We start from the raw sequence: 24,949 nt of genomic DNA, 5'->3' as shown, positions 1-24,949 counted from the left end.
TTAGTTAACATGTCTATTATGAATTAGCATGTTGGAAACGTTTTTTCACATCTAAAACGTTTTTACTGGTTGCTATCATTAATTAGCTATCATATGCTAGCATGTTTCTAAAATGTTATGTTTTGAAATGTCGCTAATATGAAACAGCATGTTGCTAAAATATTTAACCTCATTTTACAATTTGCTAACATGTTTTAACCTGACCAATATATTTTAGCACGTTGCTGGAATTAATTAAGATTGTTGCCAACATGCGCATTAGCATTAACCTTTTACATAACGCTAACATAACCTACTGTAATATGCTGTTAATGCATTGTTGTCTTTCTAGCATAATTCAGCACTTGAATATGAAATGTTAATACAAAATGTTTTAGCATGTCGCTAACATTATATAAATAACATGTTACTAATGTTTCTAGCAGGTTTACCACTTTGATACCACAAATTAGCATGCTATTTTTAAGCAGTTTTCAATTTAGTAGTGTAATAGCTTGTAATTCACAAATGTTGTTTTGTTTTGAGGTGATAAAGTATACAGACGCACACTTTTCCTTTCAGTTTTTACAGAGTATGTAGTTATGTAGGTCTGAAATAGACATTTAGTCAAACATATTTGTTTTAGCGTTTTCCATTCACAGATTTTTCAATCTTTGGTCAGTCTTGGGTTCATGAGCGGGGCAAACAAAGGCTAAATATTAGCACAAAGTTCGCTGAGCTCTGTTCAATGTTCCCAAAACAAGTGATAAGATTCCTGAACTATCAGCTGAAAGACACAGCCAAGGAAATGGGCACAAAACAAGTATTTTGAATTCCAGACATATTTTACTGTAAAACTAGTACTTAAAAGAACCCCACCTGCTGCATTCAGAAAGTAAAAGTAAACAACAAATCTACAGCAAGGCATGTGGAAATACATTTACACACTGTGCTGATATTTTGATGGCGACAAACCGTCCCAAAATAGCTCTAAGGGACTGGCAAAACCCCAATGAGGAATTTACAGAGGAGGAAAAACAATCTGTGTTTTTTAGTAAAGGGAGAATTATTATTGCTCATCCCTGCTGAAAAACCCCGCTTAAACCAGCCTAGGCTGGTCGACCAGCCTGGTTTTAGAGGGGATTTGGCCACTTCCAGGCTGGTTTCCAACCCTTTCCAGCCTGGTTTTAGCTGGACAGGCTGGGAGATGACCAGCTAAAACCAGCTTGATCAGCCAAGCCATGCTGGGAGTCCAGCCCAAACCAGCTATATCCAGCTTCAACCAGGCTGGTTGAGCTGGTTTTAGCTGGATTTGGCTGGTCATTTTCCAGCCTGACCAGCTAGGACTAGGCTGGAAATGGCCAAAACCCCTCTAAAACCAGGCTGGTCGACCAGCTAAAACCAGCCAACCAGCCTAGGCTGGTTTAAGCTGGATTTTTCAGCAGGGATAGTCAGACATTTAAAGCAAGCACGAGCATGATTCAGAGATACAAAAGTAAAAAAAATGTTATGCCATTTGTTATATACGGAAAAAATATAAACTTTAACTATAAAGTTAATAGCTTTGTCAAAAAAATGTATTGCATGAACAAGTATGAAGTATATTAATATATGGATTTTTTATATTGATTATGATGATGATTGTTAACAGATTGCCAGCATAAACTAAAACGTCTTTAACACATATATGCTAACATGATAGTTAGCATGCTGCTAGTACATTTTAACACTGCCTGACATGTTTTAACATGTTGCTAGCTAACATGTTATTAATTATAATGTTGCACTTCTTGCTTCAACCTTAAATAACTCTTTTGCACTATATTGAACCTTAAATACCACCTTTGCACAATATCCTGGAACCACTTGAGGGTCAGTAAATAATGAATACATTTTAGTTTTTGACTGAACTATCATTTTAACATGTTTTTAAAATGAGTTAAAGGTGCAGTAAGTAAGTTTGACGCCCAGTGGTTGAACTAGGTATTACATTCCTCGATCAAAACAAACGTAAGCACAGAATGCCAAATGGAGGATAAACAAAAGTGAGCCTGATGATTAAGCCTAAAGGCTGATTTAAATCATGCTCTAAATAAAAGCAACGGCACACGATACAAGACATATTATCCATATTAAAAAAGGAGTTTTTGTCCAAATCAACACCTCGAATTAAAATATTAGAAACAGCTTCTATTTCTGGCTGGTAAACAACAAGATACACTGACAATAAACTGAAATATCGATACACTGAAATGTTAAATGCTAATAATGTGAGTTTGAATGCCATTTTACATGACATTTATTGGTAAGCAGCAGCCGATATTTCACCTCAGATCATGACTATAAAATAAACCGTTTGAAACTGAACTTTAAAACTGTGACTCAAAACCAACACATACTCTATTAGTGATTCAGTGTAAGGCTTGAAGCTTACGCTGCTATTCTGAACCAATAATCGGAAACAGGAAGCAGTTGAAGGATGGCGTGTTTAAATCCATTATTTATCTGACTTCATTGTAATTAATCTGACTCCATTAAAGTTGTTATCATCATTGATAAAGAGAAAGAATCTCTACGTCTTAAAGCAGGCAAAGTTGTTTATTAAGTTACATGATCAAATATACAGACATTAGAATGACACAAACTAACATACTGTATAAAGAAATTAGCTGTAACATATGCACTGCTGAGCAACAAAGACAGTGAAACTGCCTTTGTTAGCATATGAGGCTACGCACTGGTGTGCGGGAGATGCAGAGTATAAGCCATTCTCCCCGATCAACAGTTACCTTTCCCTATTATACCCTGAGCAAAGCATTGTCAAACATGAGTGAAAACCAACCCCCAAAACCAGCTGAACGTGAGAGCAAAGTTGAAGAGATGAAGTGGGGGAGAAGTACATTAACATACTCTCCTCAGGCCATGACCCAACAATAGTAAATATATTGTAGATTGAAACACAATTAATCAATGTCTCTGTTGATTTCATTACTACAACACTAAAGTCATAAACTGTCAAATGACACCAAACATGACAAAGTTATCTGAAAGAAGAACACAAGCAGATGAACTGTGTATGGTGAAGAGCACATGGTTACTGTAAGCAAATGGCAGAGATGTGTATCGGAGCTGTGAGGAACTCTGCCTCACCAGGAGGACCCATCCCATGCTTGGAATGTCTCAGTAGTCCTTCATTAGCATAAAAGGAAAAGTATATATTTTCTCAGCTTACATTCAGCATGTACATTTAATAATGGTAGAGAGGTTTAATATGCATTAATTAGATTATAAACCCTTTCATAAGTGAGTGCACTATTCTGTGCTTCTGAATGGCTGTATTTAAATTTCTGTCGTGTTTCGTCTTGTGCAAACAGCTAAATGCTTAACACTGCAAATCTCATCACATAGCGTGTTGTTAGGACACAGGGTTACAATGTAACCTGCTCACCGAATGTTTACACTCTTAATAATTATATTATGTGCTAATTAATAACCTCATGTGGAACTCTGAATCTGCGTATCATTTTGGAGTCTGCTACGGTCCACCAGAGTTTGCATTTCGGTCACGGACGCATGGTTTGAGAGCCTTCCTAACTGAATGAATGAATGAAATACATGGTTTTCCATCAAGGCAACCCGGGGTGCTGAAATATAATTGGCTAAACTGGCAGTGGCCGGGTTAAAAGTACCAAAACAAAGTCAGCTGTTCTTGCACGTAATGCACATTTTCAAAGCAGAATATCTGACTTAAGCACTGTTTTCAGACAAACAAGAAGGTTCAGTTAGCATGTTTCTGAAATATCTGCAAACATATTATGGTATTTTTATGCTTTAGAAGAGCCAAACACTTACATACAGCACCTTTAAAATAGAAAACAGTTTAAAATGAAATATTTCACAATCTTACAGTTTTTTTACAGTGTTTTTTAACAGAACTGTGACCAGACTAAAATACCCACCTACATACTAACCGAGCAGAATTCCCTAACAACCAGCTAACAAAAGGCCAGAATACTCTAACAACCACTTAGCAACTGGCCATGATACCCTAGCAACCACTTAGAAACCACTAGCGTCACTATTATGGGTTTTGCTTGGGAAAGCTAATCTAACCCTAACCACAAATTTTACTAAATAATGTGAATAAAATGTATATTATAATATTATAATATTCACATATATCCAGCCATGAGCAATTTTTACTGTATAAAATACATTATGTATATGGAGTGTCCCTGTACCAACATGTTCGCTGTGTGTGTGTGTGTGTGTGTGTGTGTGTGTGTGAATGTGTATAAGTGTGTGTGTGTTGGGTATCATCTGATGCTCAGTTGAGTCACTGATGAGGTAATTCTGTATGCGCCATAACAGTGTGTGTGTGTGTGTTTGTGTGCACATGCATGCATGTGTCAAAGTGTGTGTGTGTGTGTGTGTGTGTGTGTGTGTGTGTGTGTGTGAATGTGTGTAAGTGTGTGTGTGTGTGTGTGTGTTTGTGTGTTGGGTATCACCTGTTGCTTAGTTGAGTCACTGATGAGGTAATTCTGTATGCGCCATAACAGTGTGTGTGTGTGCACATGCATGCATGTGTCTAAGTGTGTGTGTGTGTGTGAATGTGTGTGTGTGTATCATCTGATGCTCAGTTGAGTCACTGATGAGGTAATTCTGTATGTGCCATAACAGAGACACATGCATGCATGTGTCAAAGTGTTTGTGTGTGTGTGTGTGTGTGTGTGTGTGTGTGTGCAGCACAAATGCAAACACTCATGTTGTTCATAAATAATTTAGGGAATCGTCATAGCAACAGGACATTCACACAGCACTAATCTGCCAGCTCAGAAAGGGCATTCTCCGAGTCAGCATGCCTTATTATACATGTGATCTCTCCACCGCTCGTAAACCGACTCACAAGACGTGAACGCTCACTCAGCACTTTACATGAAACACCAGTTGATATATATGAAAATACATAAACCATATGATCTGTTACTGGTGCCACAGTAAATCACCGTTTACACACAGCATAGTCTGCAATGCAAATAGTACTTTCTTATTTAATAGTTTTGTTTTCCTTTACAGTTTCTTAAAAGAAGATGCGTGTTATTGAGAAAGAAAAGCATCCGCTGCGTAAAACATGATTAATAAAGGGACTAAACCGAAAAGAAAATGAATGAATGAATGAATGAATTAATAATGCATTCAAAATCTGTGTTTTGTTTTGGCAGGGTTTTTGCTTAAAAATGATGACATAACTTTATATTTTTGTACTAGAACCATATTGTATCTACTTAATTGTACATATTTGTGTACATATTTGTGATCGAGCATGAAAATAACGGTTCATATTAAAACTGAATCGAGCACCACAGGCTCTTTTTCTGGATTGCTTTTGAAAACACTGCCCGTTGGGTTTAAGGCAGTGGGTGGGTGGGTCAGTTGGTGCTTTTGAAAACACCAATTGAAAGGGTCAGTCTATTGGTGAGTCAGTCAGTCAGACGACCGCTCCCTCTGGTGGATTTACACAAGAAGAGCAGACGTGAACGGCACTCGAGACAGAAATTTGAGATCTCAAAAAGCATACACAGCAGCCTCTGGTGGATTCGTGAAAGCAAAAACTGCAAAAAAGTAACTCCTGGGACGTATTTGGCGCTTTCCAGAAATGTATATAGCAGTACATTTTCAGAATGAGCCTTGTTTGACGCCACTGACATCAAATTGTTTTTTCGTATTTAGGTTTATTTCTTGTTTCTAATGTTTAACAATTCTTTTTCTAGACATTTTCTAGACAAGTAAAAACAATATTGTTTTGTTTTCAGGAATAATAAGTTAAAATTAAGTGATTTTTTCCTTAAAAAGGTACATCCACCAATGGGATAAGTAAAAAACTTATTTCAAAGCAAAAACAAGATTATTTTAAACAACCCACTGGCAGACTATTGCTTTTTTTAGGAAAAAAAAACTCACTTAATTTTTACTTATCATTCTTAAAACCCCCAAATAAAGTCCAAGTACGAAACACTTTTTTAAGTGCAACAAATGAGCATTGCTCTTTTTAACTTTCTAAAGAATCCAGAAAAAACATATCAAGTTTTTCCACAAAAATATGAAGCATGCAGGAACCAAGAGCTTGTTTTACTCTCTAAAGAATTTATGCAATGGAAACCAAAAAAAAACCAGCTACAAAAGCTGTTTAATATCATTTTTCTCTCTGTCAGTGGAACAGAGCTAATGAGTCTGTGGAATTTATGTGATTTAAATGATTGTTACTAATTACATTTTTGATTTACCTCTCGCACTGTGATTGTAGAACTCCATGAATCTTCCACCTGATAAAGTGATGCTGCTCAGTCAGTACGACAGTGAGAAGAAATGGGAGTTGGTCTGTGATCAGGTGAGCAAAAACACACAATAATTACATTTTCGCACACATTCATTTACCACAAAGCAGCTTTCATGCACACAGACACAGACCCAACTCCATAGACATTTTTTACATGTTTTTTGACGCCAATGTAAGGCGAGGCAGTGGCGCAGTAGGTAGTGCTGTCGCCTCACAGCAAGAAGGTCACTGGATTGCTGGTTCTAACCTCGGCTCAGTTGGCGTTTCTGTGTGGAGTTTGCATGTTCTCCCTGCCTTCGTGTGGTGTGCTCCGGTTTCCCCCACAGTCCAGAGACATGCGGTACAGGTGAATTGGGAAGGCTAAATTGTCCGTAGTGTATGAGTGTATGTGTGTGTGTAAATGTGTGTGTGGATGTTTCCCAGAGATGGGTTGCGGTTGGAAGGGCATCCACTGCATAAAATCTTGCTGGATAAGTTGGCGGTTCATTCCGCTGTGGCGATCCCGGAATAATAAAGGGACTAAGCCGACAAGAAAATGAATGAATGATATCAAAGTAATCAACTGACATCAAAATGATTTACTTTTTTGACGTGCTTTCTGACACCGAAGTCAGATGTCAATTTGATGTTATTTTGAAATCAACAGGCAATAAATCGATTTGCATTTTTGACGCCAATATGAGATATCAAACCAATCTCATTTGGATGACAATTCAACATTGTTTTGACATAAAGGTATTCAATTGACATCAAATCGATTTGTGTTCTTGACGTGTGTTTTTTTGTTGTCGTTTTTGATATCAGGGCGCTCTCTGAGTAGAGTTGTGTTTACTTTTCTTTTTCACTTCTCCATCTCTTCAGGAGCGCTTTCAAGTAAAGAATCCTCCATCAGCCTACATTCAGAAACTGAAGAGCGTGTTGGAGCAGGGAGGAGGCAGAAAGGTACAGATGTGTCCTTAAATCTGAGATATACAGTACAGTACAACTCATTTGATTACAATCTGCACCATGCATTTATTTGTATGTGGTCTTATTTTAAATGATAATATTGCATGCTGGCGCAGTGAGTTGCACGATCGCCTCACAACAAGAAGGTCGCTGGCTCAAGCCTCGGCTGGGTCAGTTGGCATTTCTGTGTGGAGTTTGCATGTACTCCCTATGTTTGCATGGGTTTCCTCCAGGTGCTCTGGTTTCCCCCACAAGTCCAAAGACATGTGGTAGAGGTAAATTAGGTAAGCTAAACTGTCCGTAGTGTATGTGTGTGAATGAGTGTATATGGATATTTTCCAGTGATGGGTTGCAGCTGGAAGGGCATCCGCTGCGTAAAACATATGCTGGATAAGTTAGCGATTTCACTGTGGCGACCCCTGATTAATAAAGGGACTAAGCCGAAAAGAAAATTAATGAATGTATGAATGAAGTGAAGTTTATTTATAAACTTATTTCGAGAGGATCACGTGCTTATGATTGCTTGCAGCTGGAACTGCATTATTCAATTTATGATTCACCAATCAGACGATTCCTAAGCCACTATAAATACCCTAAGTTCCATATGACAGCCATCTTCATTTTGAAGAATCCCCCCTTCCACCCCTACTCCTCCTCCTATTCTAGATGAGTGGCACGGTGGCCCAGTGGTTAGCACTGTTGCCTCACAGCAAGAACGTCACTGGTTCTAGTCCTTAAGAAGCCAGCCGACATTTCTGTGCTTGGTTTACATGTTTTCCCATTGCTTACATGGGTTTCCCCCGGCTTCCTCGTTGTCCTCCCACCATCCGAAAACATGCAACTTAAGTTAATTGACTAATCCAAATCTGCACCATAGTCATGCTCCTAGTAAATACTTATCTCTTAAGAGCAATCACTCTCTGTTCATTAGCCACTACAGCAGGGGAGTTCTCGAGATCTACCTGAGCTCAAACTCCCCTCTCGCCTTGAAAACGGGAGGAACCCCCGGGCTTGAGCATCTTATGACCTCAGGACAGCATGCCAAACAAGCTTTATAATCAATCATCAGCTAAGTGTGAAGTCATGAGTGAATATTACATGCTGTGATTTGTAGTTTAAGAGGCGAGTCCAAGAATCCACCCAAGTTCTTAGAGAGTTGGAGATCTCTCTGCGCACCAATCACATCGGGTAAGAGCTGTCACATGACTGCATATAAATTAAAAGTCTTGAAATTAAATTAAAGTCATTACATTTTAAAGTCTTGTCATTTTAAACTCCTGATATATTTTCTGAAATGGACAGAAAGCTGAGTGCTCTTGTTTTTTTCTGCTTTTTAGGTGGGCCGAGGAGTTTCTAAACGAAGAAAACAACGGCTTGGATGTACTAGTGGACTACCTCTCTTTTGCTCAACGCGCAGTCATGTATGCACACAAACACACATACACTTGTTTTTTATTTTTAAATTGTGGGCATATTATATAGGTTTACATTGCTTTTATACTGTACAAACAGTATTTTGTATTGCCCTATACTTAACCCCTTCACCAGTGGTGGCCAATCCTGTTCCTGGAGAGCCAACTTCCTGCAGATTTCAGTTGCAACCCATATCAAACACACCTGCCTGTAATTATCACGTGGTGTTCAGGTCCTAATTAACTGGTTCAGGTGTGTTTGATATGAGTAGCAACTGAAATCTGCAGGAAGTAACAGATAGTAATTGCTCTTAAGAGATAACTACTTACAAAGTGCATATCCATGGTGCCGATTTGGATCAGTCAAAAGTTGAACACTTAAGTGGAACGTTCTTGGACGGTAGGAGGAAACCGTCATACATTAGTGTTTCTGAAACATACTATAGTAAAGTGTATTATACTGATGTATTATAAGATTTACAAGTCACCGTTTAGGAATGTGGGGGGGCATGGTGGCTCAGTTGTTAGCACTGTCGCCTCACAGCTAGAAGGTCACTGGTTCAAGTCCCAGCTGGGCCAGTTGGCAATTCTGTGTGGAGTTTATTTGTTCTCCCCGTGTTGGTGTGGGGTTCCTCCAGGTGCTCCGGTTTACCCCACAGTCCAAACACAAGTGCTATAGGTGAATGGGATGAACTATCCCAGTACTGGGTTGCGGCTGGAAGAGAAATATGTGTAAAACATATGCTGGAATAGTAGGCGGTTCATTCCGCTGTGGCAACTCCTGATAAAGTCGAAGGAAATGTATGAATGTTATTGAATGCTACATTATACTAATGTTAACTATAGAGAACTGATCAACTGTAAACAATAGTGTATTCAATTCAATTCAATTTAATTCAGCTTTATTTGTATAGCCCTTTTACAATGTAGATTGTGTCAAAGCAGCTTCACATAAATGGTCACAGTAACTGGAACAGTGTGGTTCAGGTTTTAGTGTTTAAGTTCAGTTCAGTTCAGCTTAGCTCAGTTCAGTGTGATTTAATCATTACTGAGAGTTCAAACACTGAAGAGCAAATTCAGTGTAGTATACTGTTTTTACTACAGTCAACTGTGGTGTGTTGTAGTATAATATGTGTAGTTGTACAAAACACTACAGTATTGGGTAATTTGTTTATATTATAATAGTCGTTGTTTTACCATGGTAACAGCAGTTGAAGTACTTCACCATAGCATGGTTCAAAAACACAATACTGTAGTATTACTCTAGCATTTCTAGAATTTATTGCATCCGTGCAGAAGTATTGATACACATTTCCGCGTTTTTACAGATATGATATGGACAGCAGCTCTGAAAACGGAAGCTTTGAGGAGAAATCAGTGGAAGATCTGACCACGAGTGCGACAAACTCACCTACCCACAATTCCCCTCGCTCAGCACGGCCCTTCACCACACGGTCAGTCACGTATGGGCAATTACAAGTCTTCTTTCTAATTTAAGCAACTTCTAAGTCAAAATTATTCACCCTCCTGTGATATTATATTTTATTTTTTTCAAATATTTCCCAAATGATGTTTAATGTTGTTTAATGATGTATTTTCCACAGTATTTCCCATAATATTTTTTCTTCTGGAGAAAGTCTTATTTGTATTATTTCGGCTAGAATAAAAGCAGTTTTGAATTTTTTAAAAACCATTTTAAGGTCAAAATTATTAACCCCTTTAATCAATATTATTTTTTGATAGTCTTCAGAACAAACCATCATTATACAATGATTTCCCTAATTACCTTGTCTAATTAACCTAATTAACCTAGTTAAGCCTTTAAATGTCACTTTAAGCTGAATACTAGTATATTTAAATATTGTAATATATAGAAAAATAGTAATATAGTATAGTTAAATCTAGTAAAATATTATGTACTTTCATCATGGCAAAGATAAAAGAAATCAGTTATTAGAAATTACTAATTAAAACTATTATGTTTAGAAATGTGTAAAAAATATTTTATTAAACAGAAACTGAGGAAAATTATGACAGAAATACTTTAACAGGAGAGAAATGTGGAATCTGAGGGTTCAAAAAAATCTAAATATGGCAAAATTACCTTAAGGGCTCTATTTTGACGGTCCATGCGCAAAGCGCAAAATGCAGGGCGCAAACGATTTTAGGGCGTGTCAGAATCCATTTTTGCTCATTTAAGAACGGGAAAATCTGCTTTGCGCCATGGCGCATGGTCTAAAAGGGTTGAGTTTATTTTCTTAATGAGTTATAGGTGTGTTTTGAGAATAAAACAATCAGTCTCATCTCCCATTACCTTGAAGAGCCAGCTGCGTCAAGCCATAAGCGCTTTTGCTATTTACAGGACGTAAAGTAAGTGTAAGTGGAAAAACTGACCATTTCACTTGCAAACAGTTAACAGTTTCTTTTAACAGAAAACAGTTAAACAGAAAATCTACCGAGAATGAGAGATAAATTACCTACTTTCACTTTCGCTCTTGAATATGGAAACCTTTACGCACAGACATCAATTAGCCTATAGATAATTAATTTCCTTTGTTAAGTGCAAATATTTGTTTCAAAACTATTTCTAAATTCAGTTCTAATTTCCAGCAAATGAATAAATGAACAATAATAACGAAGTGTGCTCAAAAACCTGAGTTATATCCTAAAACACATGCTGCGCCCCAAATGTTCTAAAACCTGCAGGTGGGCAAATCTAGGCTTGTTTTTAATAAAACAAACATAAATATGGATATAATAAATAATACTGCTAATAATAATAAAATTATACAAAAGCAAATTGTTATGAATGAACTGAAAAAGCCTCCCGAGATGAAGAAGGCATAAAAGCAGTGATTTTTCATATTTATGTAGGCTAGAAAATTATATTTTTGTAATATTTTAATCCTTTATATTTATATCCTATATATATTCTTATTATATCCTATATATATCCTTAATATTACATTTTTTTCTTATGTAAAGATATTTGCGTATTGCTCTACATCTTGTGTGTAGGCTATTAAGCAGTGTGTAAGCGAGGCGCAACTCTGCGCCGGAGATTAGACCGGGTTTGTTTTGGTCTAATGAAAAATCTATTATAGTTTCTCAAAATAGCAAAGCGCCAGCATTGCGCCTCAGAACGCCTTTTAGACCAGCTCTTTTTAGACCAGAACGCCTATGGGCGCACATATGAGCGCTAATGCATTTGCTATTTAAACAGCGTAGCGCAACGCCTCAAAACGACTCTTGCGCCAAGCTGAAACTATTGCAAAAGACTATTGCAACGTGCCTTGCGCCACATTGCGCCTGGTGTATGATAGGGCCCTAAATCTGTCCAAATTAAGTTAATAAAAATGCATAATACCAATCTACAAAATGTCTTCTTGGAAAATGATCCTAATGAAGAATATAAAGTGGTGTAGGAAAACAACGAATCTTTCTTTTAGTTACTAATAAATATGAATACGGGTGGTGCAGTGGCGCAGTGGGTAGCGCTGTTGCCTCAGCTGAAAGGTCACTGGTTCTAGTCTCGGCTGGCTCAGTTGGCATTTCTATGTGGAGTTTGTATGTTCTCCCCATGTTAGCGTGGGTTTCCTCCGGGTGCTTCGGTTTCCCCCACAGTCCAAACACATGCGCTATAGGGGAATTGGGTAAACTAAATAGGCCATAGTGTATGTGTGTGAATGAAAGTGTACAGGTGTTTCCCAGTGATGGGCTGCAGCTTGAAGGGCATCCGCTGTGTAAAACATACTGGAAAAGTCGGCAGTTAATTCCACTGTGGCGACTCCTGATTAATAAAGGGACTGAGCTGAACAAAAATGAATGAATTGATAAATATGAATACAAATGTTCTCTTTTAAGTTCAAATGTTTTCTTATCTAAGATTCAGCATGATCTGATTTCTGCTTGATTATTTTCAGCTTCGCTCACAATACAATCTACATTCAGAAACACACATGCACACACCAGTGACGAGTGTAAAAATGTTTATCATTGCAAACGTCATAAATGAGACACAAACACACACCTGTCCAGTGGCCTCTATCAGGATCATCTGCATTCCTCTCACAGACAGAAACAAAAATGTGCATCTGTGTGTCAGAGCGTTTTACTTGAATGATTTTGAGATACTGTATCAGGACAGTGAACATCACACAAGAGCACAGTTCTGCTTTTAATTCATGTTTCTGAATAAATATGTGAATTAAGTGTGATCTGATTTCACATGACTTGTCACTCATTGCATAAAATAATAAAACCTAATAATATCTATAAAAATATCATACAATAAAAAAGTCTGTTTATCAAGTTTTATTTTAATCTTTTATACCATAAGTTTTAAATTAATATTTTCACATGATTATTATATTAATTAGATTAATGTAATATTTTATTATATTATTATTTATTTTAACATTTTTATTGTTTGATTACATTACATTTTACTATTTTATATTTAAATTATTATAAATTGCTGTTGTGGGCGAGGCAGTGGCGCAGTAGGTAGTGCTGTCGCCTCACAGCAAGAAGGTCGCTGGTTTCTGTGTGGAGTTTGCATGTTCTCCCTGCCTTCGCGTTGGTTTCCTCCATGTGCTCCAGTTTCCCCCACAGTCCAAAGACATGCGGTACAGGTGAATTGGGTAAGCTAAATTGTCCATAGTGTATGAGTGTGTGTTTGGATGTTACCCAGAGATGGGTTGCGGCTGGAAGGGCATGAGCTGCATAAAAAAATCGCTGGATAAGTTGGTGGTTCATTCCGCTGTGGCGACCCCGGATTAATAAAGAGACTAAGCTGACAAGAAAATGAATGAATGATGAATAAATTACTGTTGCAACGCGAAGCCTTCTGGATATTCACTTTAGACACATTGTCTCCAAAAGGTTTAAATGAGGAGTTTGACAGTGGAGTTCGTCCTTTTCTTTAATAATTTTGGAATGAGTCTTTAATAGTTAATTAGTTTCCCAGAGATGGGTTGCGGCTGGAGGGGCGTCCGCTTCGTGGAAGTGTGTGGGATGAGTTGGCAGTTCATTCCACTGTGGTGGCCCCGGATTGGTAGGGGGACTAAGCCAAAAAGATAATGAATGAAGATGATTGAATAAATGTTTAATTAGGGGTCTGGTTAAAAGGTTTTTTGGCTATATTCTGTTGTATTGTCTGATGTATCCTGGTATATATTTTTTCTTTATTATAACTTGTGATGTAATATTATGGTTTATTTATTTTTTTTGGATTTTGACTTGAAATATAAAAGCTGTATATATGAATGTGTATACATGTATTCATATGTATTTGTGTATATGAATGATTGTGTATGTTTACGTATGCGTGTATGTTTATGTGGAGATATATGTGAGAGGATATCATGTGATCCGGAAGTGTACAAAAAGAAGCACCTGATTGTGATGAACATTGTCTAATGAAGAGCCGTGTGGCTCGAAACGTTACACGCTTTGTGTCAGCCTTTTTAATTTAATAAATTTGTATTTTTGAAGCCTTGGTGTTGCCGCGTTTGATTTATATTTATTTGCACTTTTCGCGTTTTTTGGCTGAGCACCCAGTTAAGAGGGATGTGCGTGCTTTTATACAGTTTTTTCATATTTAAATTATTTAATGTTTCATTGTTTTATTAAAACCTAGATTAGATTAATTGTATGGATGTATGTGTATCGTATGTGTAACATATGTCGGAATAGTTGGCAGTTCATTCCACTGTGGTGACCCCTGATAAATAAGGGACTAAGTTGAAGGAATGTGGATGAACATTAAATAAACTACTTTTTTTTGTAAACGTTATGATATTTCTGACTTTATCATTTGATGATTATTGTGTCCAGGAAAGCTCTGCGGTATTCGCGCATGCTCAGTCAGAATAATCACCTGCACCTCTGCATCATGTGTCTGCGTGCCATCATGAATTACCAGGTACTTTTACCTCATTTTCACCTGGTCTCATCTCTTCTCTTAACTAATGAGTCTCTCTCTCCATGTGTGTGTTAGTTAGGGTTTAACCAGGTTACGGCTCATCCCAGCTGTGTCAATGAAATCACCCTCAGTCTCAACAACAGGAGTGCAAGGTGAGAAGATGCACAGTGTGTCTGTGTGTATGGGTGGGTTTGCGCATGTGTGTGTGTCTGCATATGTATGTGTGTGTGTCTATGTGTTTGTGTGTGTTTTACATTTGAATCTTTAGTTTTTACGTTATTGACACATCAGCTGTGTTTGTGTGTGTGTGTGTGTGTGTGTGTGTGTGTGTGTTTAGGACTAAAGCTCTGGTTCTGGAGCTGCTTGCTGCTGTGTGTTTGGTTCGAGGAGGACATGAAATGATTCTTGCGGCCTTTAATAATTTCCGAGAGGTAAGAAAAAACCTTACCAGCTTTCTCTGTTTCATCAGTTTTAGTCTTCGAATCGTCACCTCCATCATGGCTCTTTTCCTTTACTGTACAGAGTCAATTTAACACTGTTACAAAAATCAATATATGAATTAATTAAATATTTATTTTAATCAAATAAAATCAAGCATTATATAAAAAAATTACCACTAAATACTTAATATAAAAAACTTTGCTTTAATTAATTGAAATATATAATTTTCCTTTGGGCTTAGTCCCTTTATTCATCAGGAGTCGCCAGAGCAGAATAAACCCCCAACTTGTCCATCATATGTTTTACACAGCAGAAACCCTTCCAGCTGCAACTCAGTACTGGGAAACACCCAAACACCCTCTTTCTCTCTCTCACACACACACACACACACACACACTATGGCCAATTTAGCTTACCCAATTCACCTATAGCGCATGTGTTTAGACTGTCGGGGAAACTGGAGCACCCAGAGGAAACCCACGCCAACATGGAGAGAACATGCAAACTCCAAACTGGAATGCCAACTGAAACAGCCGGGGCTCGAACCAGCGACTTTCTTGCTATGAGGTGACAGTGCTAACCACTGAGCCACCGTGCCACCTTATTATAAAGCTATAATATATTATTCACTGTCATAATTATATTTTTCTTTATAATTATGGAATAAAACAATATTACACATGCATTATATCATAATATTGACATAAAACAATATACTGTAATATTAAATATGTATTATGAAAATGGCAAAAAGGAAACTGTTTATTTTAAATATATTAAACACAATGGCAAAAAAAAAAATTCCCCAGTGGCTGAAAGGGCGTCCGCTGTGCAAAATGTGCTGGATAAGTTGCCGGTTCATTCCGCTGTGGCGACCCCAGATTAATAAAAGGACTAAGGGACATCAAATGTAGAAAATGTAAAGTGAATCTTATGAATTATATTAAAACATTCATATTTTATCAATTTCATTTTTATTTGTCAAATACCAAGTACGATATGCAGTGAAATGCTTATGCAACCACCCGTGACCTATAAAGAACAAAAATAACATCAATAAGAATCTAAATTAAAGACTATAATCAGAAGTGAACACAAAGAAAATGTTGTATATAGTAAAAGAAGATATAAAAAAATAACACATATAAAAAATATAAAGTTTATAATCAATAAATGTGTTTGGATATCAATAAATAAATTGATTTCAAGGATTTAAAACTTGACTCAAACTTAGTTATTGACTGAGATGCTAAAAGAACAAACACATTAAATAAAAGTGTGTGTTCATCTGTTGAACTCATCTGTACAGAATCATATCAGCTGTTTTGCTGTCTGAGAAGGCGAGACGCCACACCAAACCTTCATAAAGACACGCGTGTGTGTGTGTGTGTGTGTGTGTGTGTGTGTGTGTGTGTGTGTGTGTGTGTGTGTGTGTGTGTGTGTGTGTGTGTGTGTATGAGATATGATCAGCATTGCGCTCTGAATGTGTGTTTTCATCGGCGTGGTTTAGATTCATATCTCTGACAGCAAAGACGATTACGCAAACTAGAAGGTTTTTCCCAGCCAAATTCGAGGAATGCACACGTTTTGCATAAAAATACAACACAGCCTTAGATAACATGCTGACAACTGCAACACAATGGTCATGTGACCTCAGATGTAAATGAAACCAGAGATCAAAGTGACTTTTTTATTCAATCAATCAATCAATCAATCAATCAATCAACCTAGTATATTTATATTGTACCAAAACATTTTTATAATTTATATTTTAATTTTAAGAGTCAACATGTTGGTACATTGACACATTAAATTGTGTTTTTGTATAATTTCAATTGAAACAGATTAAAGTTCTCTTAAAGTGCAAAATCAGCTTGACTGTTCTTGTTCTACTGTTTTATTGTAAATGCAATAGGATGAGGATTTTATATTGAAAGATAAGCATGAATTCTGAAGTGTGTGTGTGTATGTGTTTGTTTGCAGGTGTGTGGGGAGAAAAACAGATTCGAGAAACTGATGGAGTATTTCAGAAATGAAGAAAGCAACATTGATTTCATGGTGAGGACAGAGAGTTATTGCATTTTGTCATTAAAATCACTGTATGGGGTCACACACACACACACACACACACACACACACACACACACACACACACACACACACACACACACACACACACACACACACGCTTACACACACACACACACACTTCCTGACAAAAGTCTTGTCGTCGATCCCAGTTGTAAGAGCAGCAAATAATAACTTGACTTCTAGTTGATCATTTGAAAAAGTGGCAGAAGGTAGATTCAAATTCTGGTTTGTTCTGTAGACAATAGAAAAAATATTGCTAATATTACTAATATAATAATAGTGTAATTTTATTATATTTACCTTAATATAGTTTTAAAAAATTAAAAAAACTGCTTTTATTCTAGACAAAATAAAACAATTAAGATTTTCTACAGAAGAAAAAATATTACAGGAAATACTGTGAAAAATTATTTGCTCTGTTAAACATCATTAAGGAAATATAAAAAAGAGAGAGCAAAACAAAAAATAAAAAATCACTGGAGGTCTAATAATTTTGACTTTATATCGACTGTATATAAAAAAAGCTCAGATGCAAAAGCCACTAAATGGCATTTCCGCCAAAAATGAGATAATGACATTAAGTGAATGCATTAGGCACGTAGTACATCATCAACAAATAGATTTGCTTCAAATCATCCAAATCGCAGCATCAGCACATTCGGAAATAACGGTTTGTTGGCAAAAGCTGCTATATACCGAGAACCAATCAGAAAGCGCGAATCGAATCATATGTGTTCAATGTGACAGCACGCTGATACGCCGGCTTTATGAGGAGACTTTAATTCCGCTTTCGATTTTAAAAGACGGAGTTTGATGAACTGCATGAGCCTGTCTGACTGTCAGTGGATGGCAAATGAAAACATCCCTTACCTCAAAACTGAGAAAAAGAAAACACAATGTACAGTCAGAAGTGTAGCATGCATTCATAATGTTTGTTTGTGCAGCGGCGCTACTTTGAATGAGTCCGATTTACTAGCTACATTAAACAGCAACTCCATTTTACGAAATACGAAGTTAAGATGCCGTTCTTTCATCCTACATGGATGCTATAAGGATAAACAAGAGACGAAAAAAAGACCAAGATCTTGAGTATAGTAAGGATGAATAAATGACAGCTTCTGAGAGACTTCCTCTTTTTTTGCACAGTAGGCCCACCTTGTGTTTTATTTGCTAATGCAAGCTATGTTTTCAAGGATAAATATAGTGTATAAAACTAAATATTATTTATATTACTTCAATAAATTATTATTTTTTATTAATGCACATCAATGCACAGATATTGATGTTTCACAATGTTTTTACACTACATTATTTGTATAATATAAACTCTGGTTTATCAGGGACTACCACAGCAGAATGAACTGCCACTTACTTGACAGATCGTCACCTTGGAATTATAAGGTTCTAACCGCGTTCTGAATGATTTAGCTTTAAAGTGTTTGCATTCTACTGTATAGCAAACAGTTTGTGTGTAACATTTGTTTTTTAAATAAAAAGTCTTAAAATGTAAACAACTAATAAAAAAACATCCCATAATGTAAATAAGTTGTCATTTAATAAGAATATGTCAATAACTCACTTTTGACAAAAATGTCAGATAGAACCTTTTGATTCTAAGGTGACGAGATGTATTTTTAATTTTAAGTGGTTTGTGTAATGTGTTTGATGTTTGGTAAAATTATTTACTGCATCTTTATAATTACTGTATAAAGTTATATATAATTATAACTGCATCTTTAGAGATTTTCAACTAATTACACAGTCTTGTCCCATTAGGTGGATTTAGAGGTTTTTGCATAAAAAGCAGACGTGGATTTAGCTGGTTTTGACGGCAAATTTTTTTTTTACCTTAACAAAAAATTGTCTAAAGTGACATTTTTGGAAAAAAGCTATTTTATTTACTAGCTAATAACCTTATCATTACATATTAAATGAAACTTCTGAACCTATTTATAGGAGCCTGAAAATGCTCATTTACAAGAAAAGAGGTCTGATGGAATAAGAGCAGGGATTCTCAACCGGTGGGGCACGGCCAACTAGTGGGCCTCAGCGATCCTGCAGGTGGGCCGCAAGATAGCTTAAAATGAACTCTTAAAATTAAGGATGTCACGAGATCTCGTGAGATTAAATCGGTAAAATTAGGGTAAAAAGTTGTCTCGTGAGTTGAGATGTTAGCACGATGGATCGTGAAGGTGAAATTAGCATTGAAGATTGGAAGCTGGGTTGAATTTGAACCGCAAATCAAGTGCTTTACATACACCTGGTAAAGCTGGCCTCTGTGATGCACATCACTTGGTTGAGCGGGCGGGTGCGACGGAGTGAGATGTGCAGAAAGCCGCATTATTAAAGCGCAGTCAGATATGCAAACGCAATTAAACTATTACCATCATGTAGGACTTCTAGCCGCGTTTTGCGACTGGACAGTCCAGACAGCTGTCTGACACTATATTGAAAAAATGATCAAAGTAATGTTCTGTGATTGATTGTGAAATATATATATATATATGTATATATATATATATATATATATATATATATATATATATATATATATATATATATATATATATATATATATATATATATATATATATATATATATATATATATATATATATATATATATATAGCTTTAATATATAATATACATTATATAGTTTTAGTTTTAAATATAATTAAATATAAGGCACAACAAAGGTATTACATATATATATATATATATATATATATATATATATATATATATATATATATATATATATATATATATATATATATATATATATATATATATATATATATATATATATATATTAATAAATGTTAATAAATAACAGTTTAAATGAACATTTCATACAAACATTTTAGAGAAAATGTCAGACAGGTGGGCCTTCAAAAATGCCCAGGTGGGCCCTGAAGTGGAAAAGGTTGACAACCCCTGATTTAGAGGGTTTTGAATCTGAACTCTTTATATGTTAAATCCACAATGCTAACAGTGTAGTTCATATGCAGTGCATTAGATTTCTCCTCATTGTTTACATTTTGACTTGTATGTCTCTCTTTTGCATCTATAGGTGGCTTGTATGCAGTTTATCAACATTGTGGTGCACTCAGTAGAGGACATGAACTTCAGGGTGTTTTTACAGTACGAGTTCACACAGCTCGGGCTCGACAGCTATCTAGAGGTGAGGAAACACAGACGTATTATAATGTTACAAAACAAACTTGAAATATTTCGATTATAAAAACAGCACATTAGAAAATCTCTGTCGGATTATGTGGAGTGATGCATGTCTGTTTTTAATAATCAGTGCAAGTTGTTTTCTCTCTGTGTGCTTTAGAAGTTAAATATGACTGAAAGCGAGAGGCTGCAGATTCAGATTCAGGCGTATCTAGATAATGTGTTTGATGTGGGAGCGATGCTCGAGGACGCAGAGGCCAAAAACACACTAATGGAGCATCTAGAGGAGCTGCAGGAACAAAACACACAGGTGCACACAGTAAAACAGATATACTGATGGAAATGTGTTCTGTAGAGCTGATAGACCTGTCAAACTGATAAACATGTCGAATAAATATGCAGTAATTTTTATTATTTTTATTGTGTGTATGATATATACAGTTGAAGTCAGAATTATTTGCCCCCATGTTTGTTTTTCCCCCAATTTCTGTTTAACGGAGAGAAGAGTTCTTATTCTGTAGATAGTCAACAATATATAGCTTAAAGGGCTAATAATATTGACCTTAAAATGGTTAATAAAAAATTAAAAACGGCTTTTATTCTAGCCGAATTAAAACAAATACGACTTTATCCAGAAGAAAAAATATTATCAGACATACTGTGAAAATATTCTTGCTCTGTTCAACATTATTTGAGAAGTACTTAAAAAATAAATAAAAAATTCTAAGGATGGCTAATAATTCTGACTGACTGTATGTGCTTTTTGATGTGATAATAATAGAGTAATGTACTATGAAATTGTATTGGTTAACATTAGTTTATGCACTTTCAGAAATAAAGGTTCAAATGTCTGTATATTGTATTTTATATTATTGTTTTATACATATTTATTCAATTCAAGTTTATTTGCAAAATGGTTTTCATAATAATTATTGTTTCAAAGCATCTTCACAAAAGGTCCATTTTATTGCAGTATATTCTAAAAAGTTAAGGTTATTAGTCACCATAACTTCATTGGTTACTGATAAATTTGATTAACCAGTAACTACCAGCTTATCTAACATCTTAACTAGTAATTAATATTTAACTAGTAACATATACTTTTACATTTTTGTAAATTTTTGACATCATTATTATTATATAATATTACTGACATTATTATATTCATACTAATATATTTCTATTATTTTTCTGTGTGTGTGTGTGTGTGTGTGTGTGTGTGTGTGTGTGTGTGTGTGTGTGTGTGTGTGTGTGTGTGTGTGTGTGTGTGTCAGCTGAACACTAGACTACACCAGTGTGAGATTGAAGCTTTGGAGAAAACGACTGACCTCGAACAACAACTCATTCAAAGCAGCAAACAGGTGGAGCTGCTCAAGGTAATACACACATATAAAAACACACACACACACACAGAAGTCAGAATTATTAGCCCCCCTTTTATTAATTTTTTTATTTGTTAAATATTTCCTAAATGATGTTTACCGAGCAAGGACATTTTTTACAGTATGTCTGATAATATTTTTTCTTCTGGAGAACGGTTTATTTGTTTGATTTCGGCTAGAATAAAAGCAGCTTTTTTTTAAAACACATTTTAAGGTCAAAATTATTAGCTACAGAACAAACCATCGTTATACAATAACTTGCCTAATTATCCTAACCTGCCTAGTTAACCTAGTTAACCTAGTTAAGCCTTTAAATGTCACTTTAAGCTGTATAGAAGTGTCTTGAATAATATCTAGTCAAATATTATTTACTGTCATCATGGCAAAGATCAAATAAATCAGTTATTAGAAATGAGTTATTAAAACTATTATGTTTAGAAATGTGTTGAAAAAATCTTCTCTCCGTTAAACAAATTGGGGGGAAAAATAAATGGGGGCGAATAATTCTGACTGTATATTTTTGATTCTTTATGTTATAGTCTCCACAATACATATACTTTAACAATGTTAAACTTGTCATTTTTGTCAAAAAGAAATATTATGTTGAAAAAAAGTGTATACAACTAGAGTTTTCCTGTTTTGTCACATTAAAGTATGTTGCTAAGAAGTAATTACATTTAATTTCAAGCAAAAAAATCCATTGGCCCAACCAGGCCATTAGAAATAATCATTAGTGTTCAGTCCCTTAAGTCTAAAACTTCATTTATGACACCCCATTCACACGGGGCGTCAGCGTCAACGCTTCCCATTCAGTTTGAATGGGTGACGTCAGGTGTTGCCGAACTGCATTGTGGATCCGTCAGCACCACTTCAGTGGCATTGCTTACTGCAGAAGTTGGGACTTTCTCAAATCGCTTCATGCAAAATGCACCAGCTCAGACAGTGGCCTATTGCTGACTGAATTTCATTGGCTGACGCTGCTATGATGATCGCGTCAGCCCCATCTTTAGACACGCCCTCTGTCAAGCGTTGATGCTGAAGCCCCGTGTGAATGCACTGTAATTCTCTTAAAAGGGCCTTGAAAAGTCTTAAATTTGACTTGATGAAGCCTGCAGAAACCCTGCAAACACACACATGCAAACAAACATGCACAAAAAACGCACACACACACACACACACACACACACACACACACTTACGTTCACTGCAGCTCCAGCAGGTGAATGTGTGTTTGCTGTTTCAGGAGAGTGTGAAGGAGGCTCAGACTCAGCTCCAGCAGCTTCAGCTCCAGCAGCAGAAGGACAGACAGACGCGCAGTGAGACCCAACAGCACACACACACAGACAGACAGCAGACGCAGATGCAGATGGAGAAGATGCTACAGCTGCTGGTGGAGCGAGGGCTGATCCGGATGGAGAGGTCTGCTTCAGGAGCTCTGGATCTACACATTATAGCAGCTGCCAACACAACAGGTGGAGAAATGACCAAATAACAAACATTGTAGGGCGGGGGGATAAGGAAAATATGCAATATCGATAATTATAGTTGAGGTCAGAATTATTAGCCCTCCTGCTTATTTTTTCCCCAGTTTCAGATTTTTTCAACACATTTATAACCATAATACTTTTAATAAATAATTTATAATAACTGATTTATTTTATCTTTGCCATGATGACAGTAATTATAATTTTACTAGATATCTTTCAAGACACTTCTCTACAGCTTAAAGTGACATTTAAAGGCTTAACTAGGTTAATTAGGCAGGTTAGGGTAATTAGGCAAGTTATTATAGAATGATGGTTTGTTCTGTAGACTATAGAAAAAAATATAGCTTAAAGGGGCTAGTAATTTTGTTCTTAAAATGGTGTTTAAAAAAATTAAAAACTGTTGTTTTTCTAGCCAAAATAAAACAAATAAGACTTTCACCAGAAGAATAAATATTATCAGACATACTGTGAAAATTTCCTTGCTCTGTTAAACATAATTTGGGAAATATTTAAAAAAGAAAAAAAATTACAAAGGGGGGCTAATAATTCTGACTTTAACTATTTTCCATATTTAACAATAGCGATATATATTTCAATATAAGTTGCTAATGGTTTGATATTTAAAAGAGTATCCCACTCTTTTAAATAAAATTAGAGGGTCCAATAACAACCTATTTTCAGTGGGTGGTCATTTTTGGAAATTCGGTGCATTTCTAATTTCAACACACTTTTAGATTCCCACAGTTGCATATTTCTGCAAAAAAGTCCAGAGCTTATCATGGTTATTGACATAAATTTTATTGTGATCCGATATAATATTGTTTATCAGCCCAGCCCTAAAACATAATAAAAAAATTCATTACTTTTTAAACTAAGTTCACAGTAAATTGCAATGAAATAATATCAAAATGTACTGGGTCCTGGAGCAAAACAAGTGTACATCCACTGCTGTGTATATTCTTTATACACATCATTAACAAATCATACTTAAAGTCTGCGTGAAATCTAAATTTACAATGTTTATTTAGCTAACTCACATTGTTATACTTAAGGTAAATAATTAATCAGTGCACATAAATCCACTGAAAAAAAAGTTTGTTCTGGTAATCTTCAATCAAAGTCTGAGCATTTGCTTCTACGTTTGGAGGGGCACTCCTTCTCTGATGACGTCAGTTTGATGATATTCTTAGCCCTGTTCCTCTTAACATTAGTTTGCTATGAGGAAATGATGCAAAAGAGAAAGCCCCGCCCTCTACTCAATATTCTGTTTCTGTTAGAAGCACATCAACATACTGAAATAAAAGTCTCAGCAACTTTCGATTCAAACAGACTTTATTTATGAAATTTCCTAGCAATGTATTATTTGCAGATTGCAAATAATTGTCTTTTTACATCCAAGATAAGTGCTCAAAAGAGACTTCACCTGTGCCACAGTCTCCACCCCCTCCTCCAGTCCCTGCCCCTCCACCACCTCCTCCTCCGCCCCCTCTGGCTTTAGCTCCGCCCACTTCACCTTTTATTGGCAGGACAGGAACCATAAAGACAGGTGAGAGAAATCATGACAGTCATCTGTGGTACAGAATGATGAGAATATGAAAGAAACTGTGTATTTCTCTCATGTGTGTGTGTGTGTGTAAGGTGTGAAAGGTAAGCAGCCAATCAAGACCAAGTATCGTATGCCACTGTTGAACTGGCAGGCTCTAATGGAGGAGCAGGTAGCAGGAACCGTCTTCACGGAGCTCGATGACCAGACAGTGCTTCAGGT

General features: G+C 36.1%; 1 protein-coding gene across 3 annotated transcripts in view; it reads left to right on the top strand.

The window, feature by feature from the left end:
- fmnl1b (formin-like 1b) overlaps positions 1-24,949 on the top strand; it is a 53,843-nt gene that overhangs the window by 14,870 nt on the left and 14,024 nt on the right. For 2 of the 3 annotated variants that reach the window (XM_073941076.1, XM_009297615.5), the window contains 15 exons: positions 6,284-6,367; positions 7,178-7,258; positions 8,379-8,452; positions 8,602-8,685; positions 10,005-10,130; positions 14,515-14,602; positions 14,678-14,754; positions 14,940-15,033; positions 17,027-17,101; positions 20,209-20,319; positions 20,476-20,625; positions 21,590-21,691; positions 22,941-23,169; positions 24,584-24,730; positions 24,823-24,947. In XM_073941076.1, the coding sequence (XP_073797177.1) occupies positions 6,290-6,367; positions 7,178-7,258; positions 8,379-8,452; positions 8,602-8,685; positions 10,005-10,130; positions 14,515-14,602; positions 14,678-14,754; positions 14,940-15,033; positions 17,027-17,101; positions 20,209-20,319; positions 20,476-20,625; positions 21,590-21,691; positions 22,941-23,169; positions 24,584-24,730; positions 24,823-24,947 (1,641 nt within the window). In that variant the 5' untranslated portion in view covers positions 6,284-6,289. Of the gene's footprint in view, positions 1-6,283; positions 6,368-7,177; positions 7,259-8,378; positions 8,453-8,601; positions 8,686-9,013; positions 9,077-10,004; positions 10,131-14,514; positions 14,603-14,677; positions 14,755-14,939; positions 15,034-17,026; positions 17,102-20,208; positions 20,320-20,475; positions 20,626-21,589; positions 21,692-22,940; positions 23,170-24,583; positions 24,731-24,822; positions 24,948-24,949 lie in introns of those variants that run through there. The other variant, XM_073941077.1, reaches the window with a different exon arrangement.

The sequence above is a fragment of the Danio rerio genome, chromosome 24, assembly GCF_049306965.1.
Source record: "Danio rerio strain Tuebingen ecotype United States chromosome 24, GRCz12tu, whole genome shotgun sequence".
NCBI classification, from domain to species: Eukaryota; Metazoa; Chordata; class Actinopteri; order Cypriniformes; family Danionidae; genus Danio; species Danio rerio.
The sequence above is the reverse complement of the archived record's forward strand: the minus strand, read 5'-3'. Positions and strand labels throughout refer to the sequence as shown.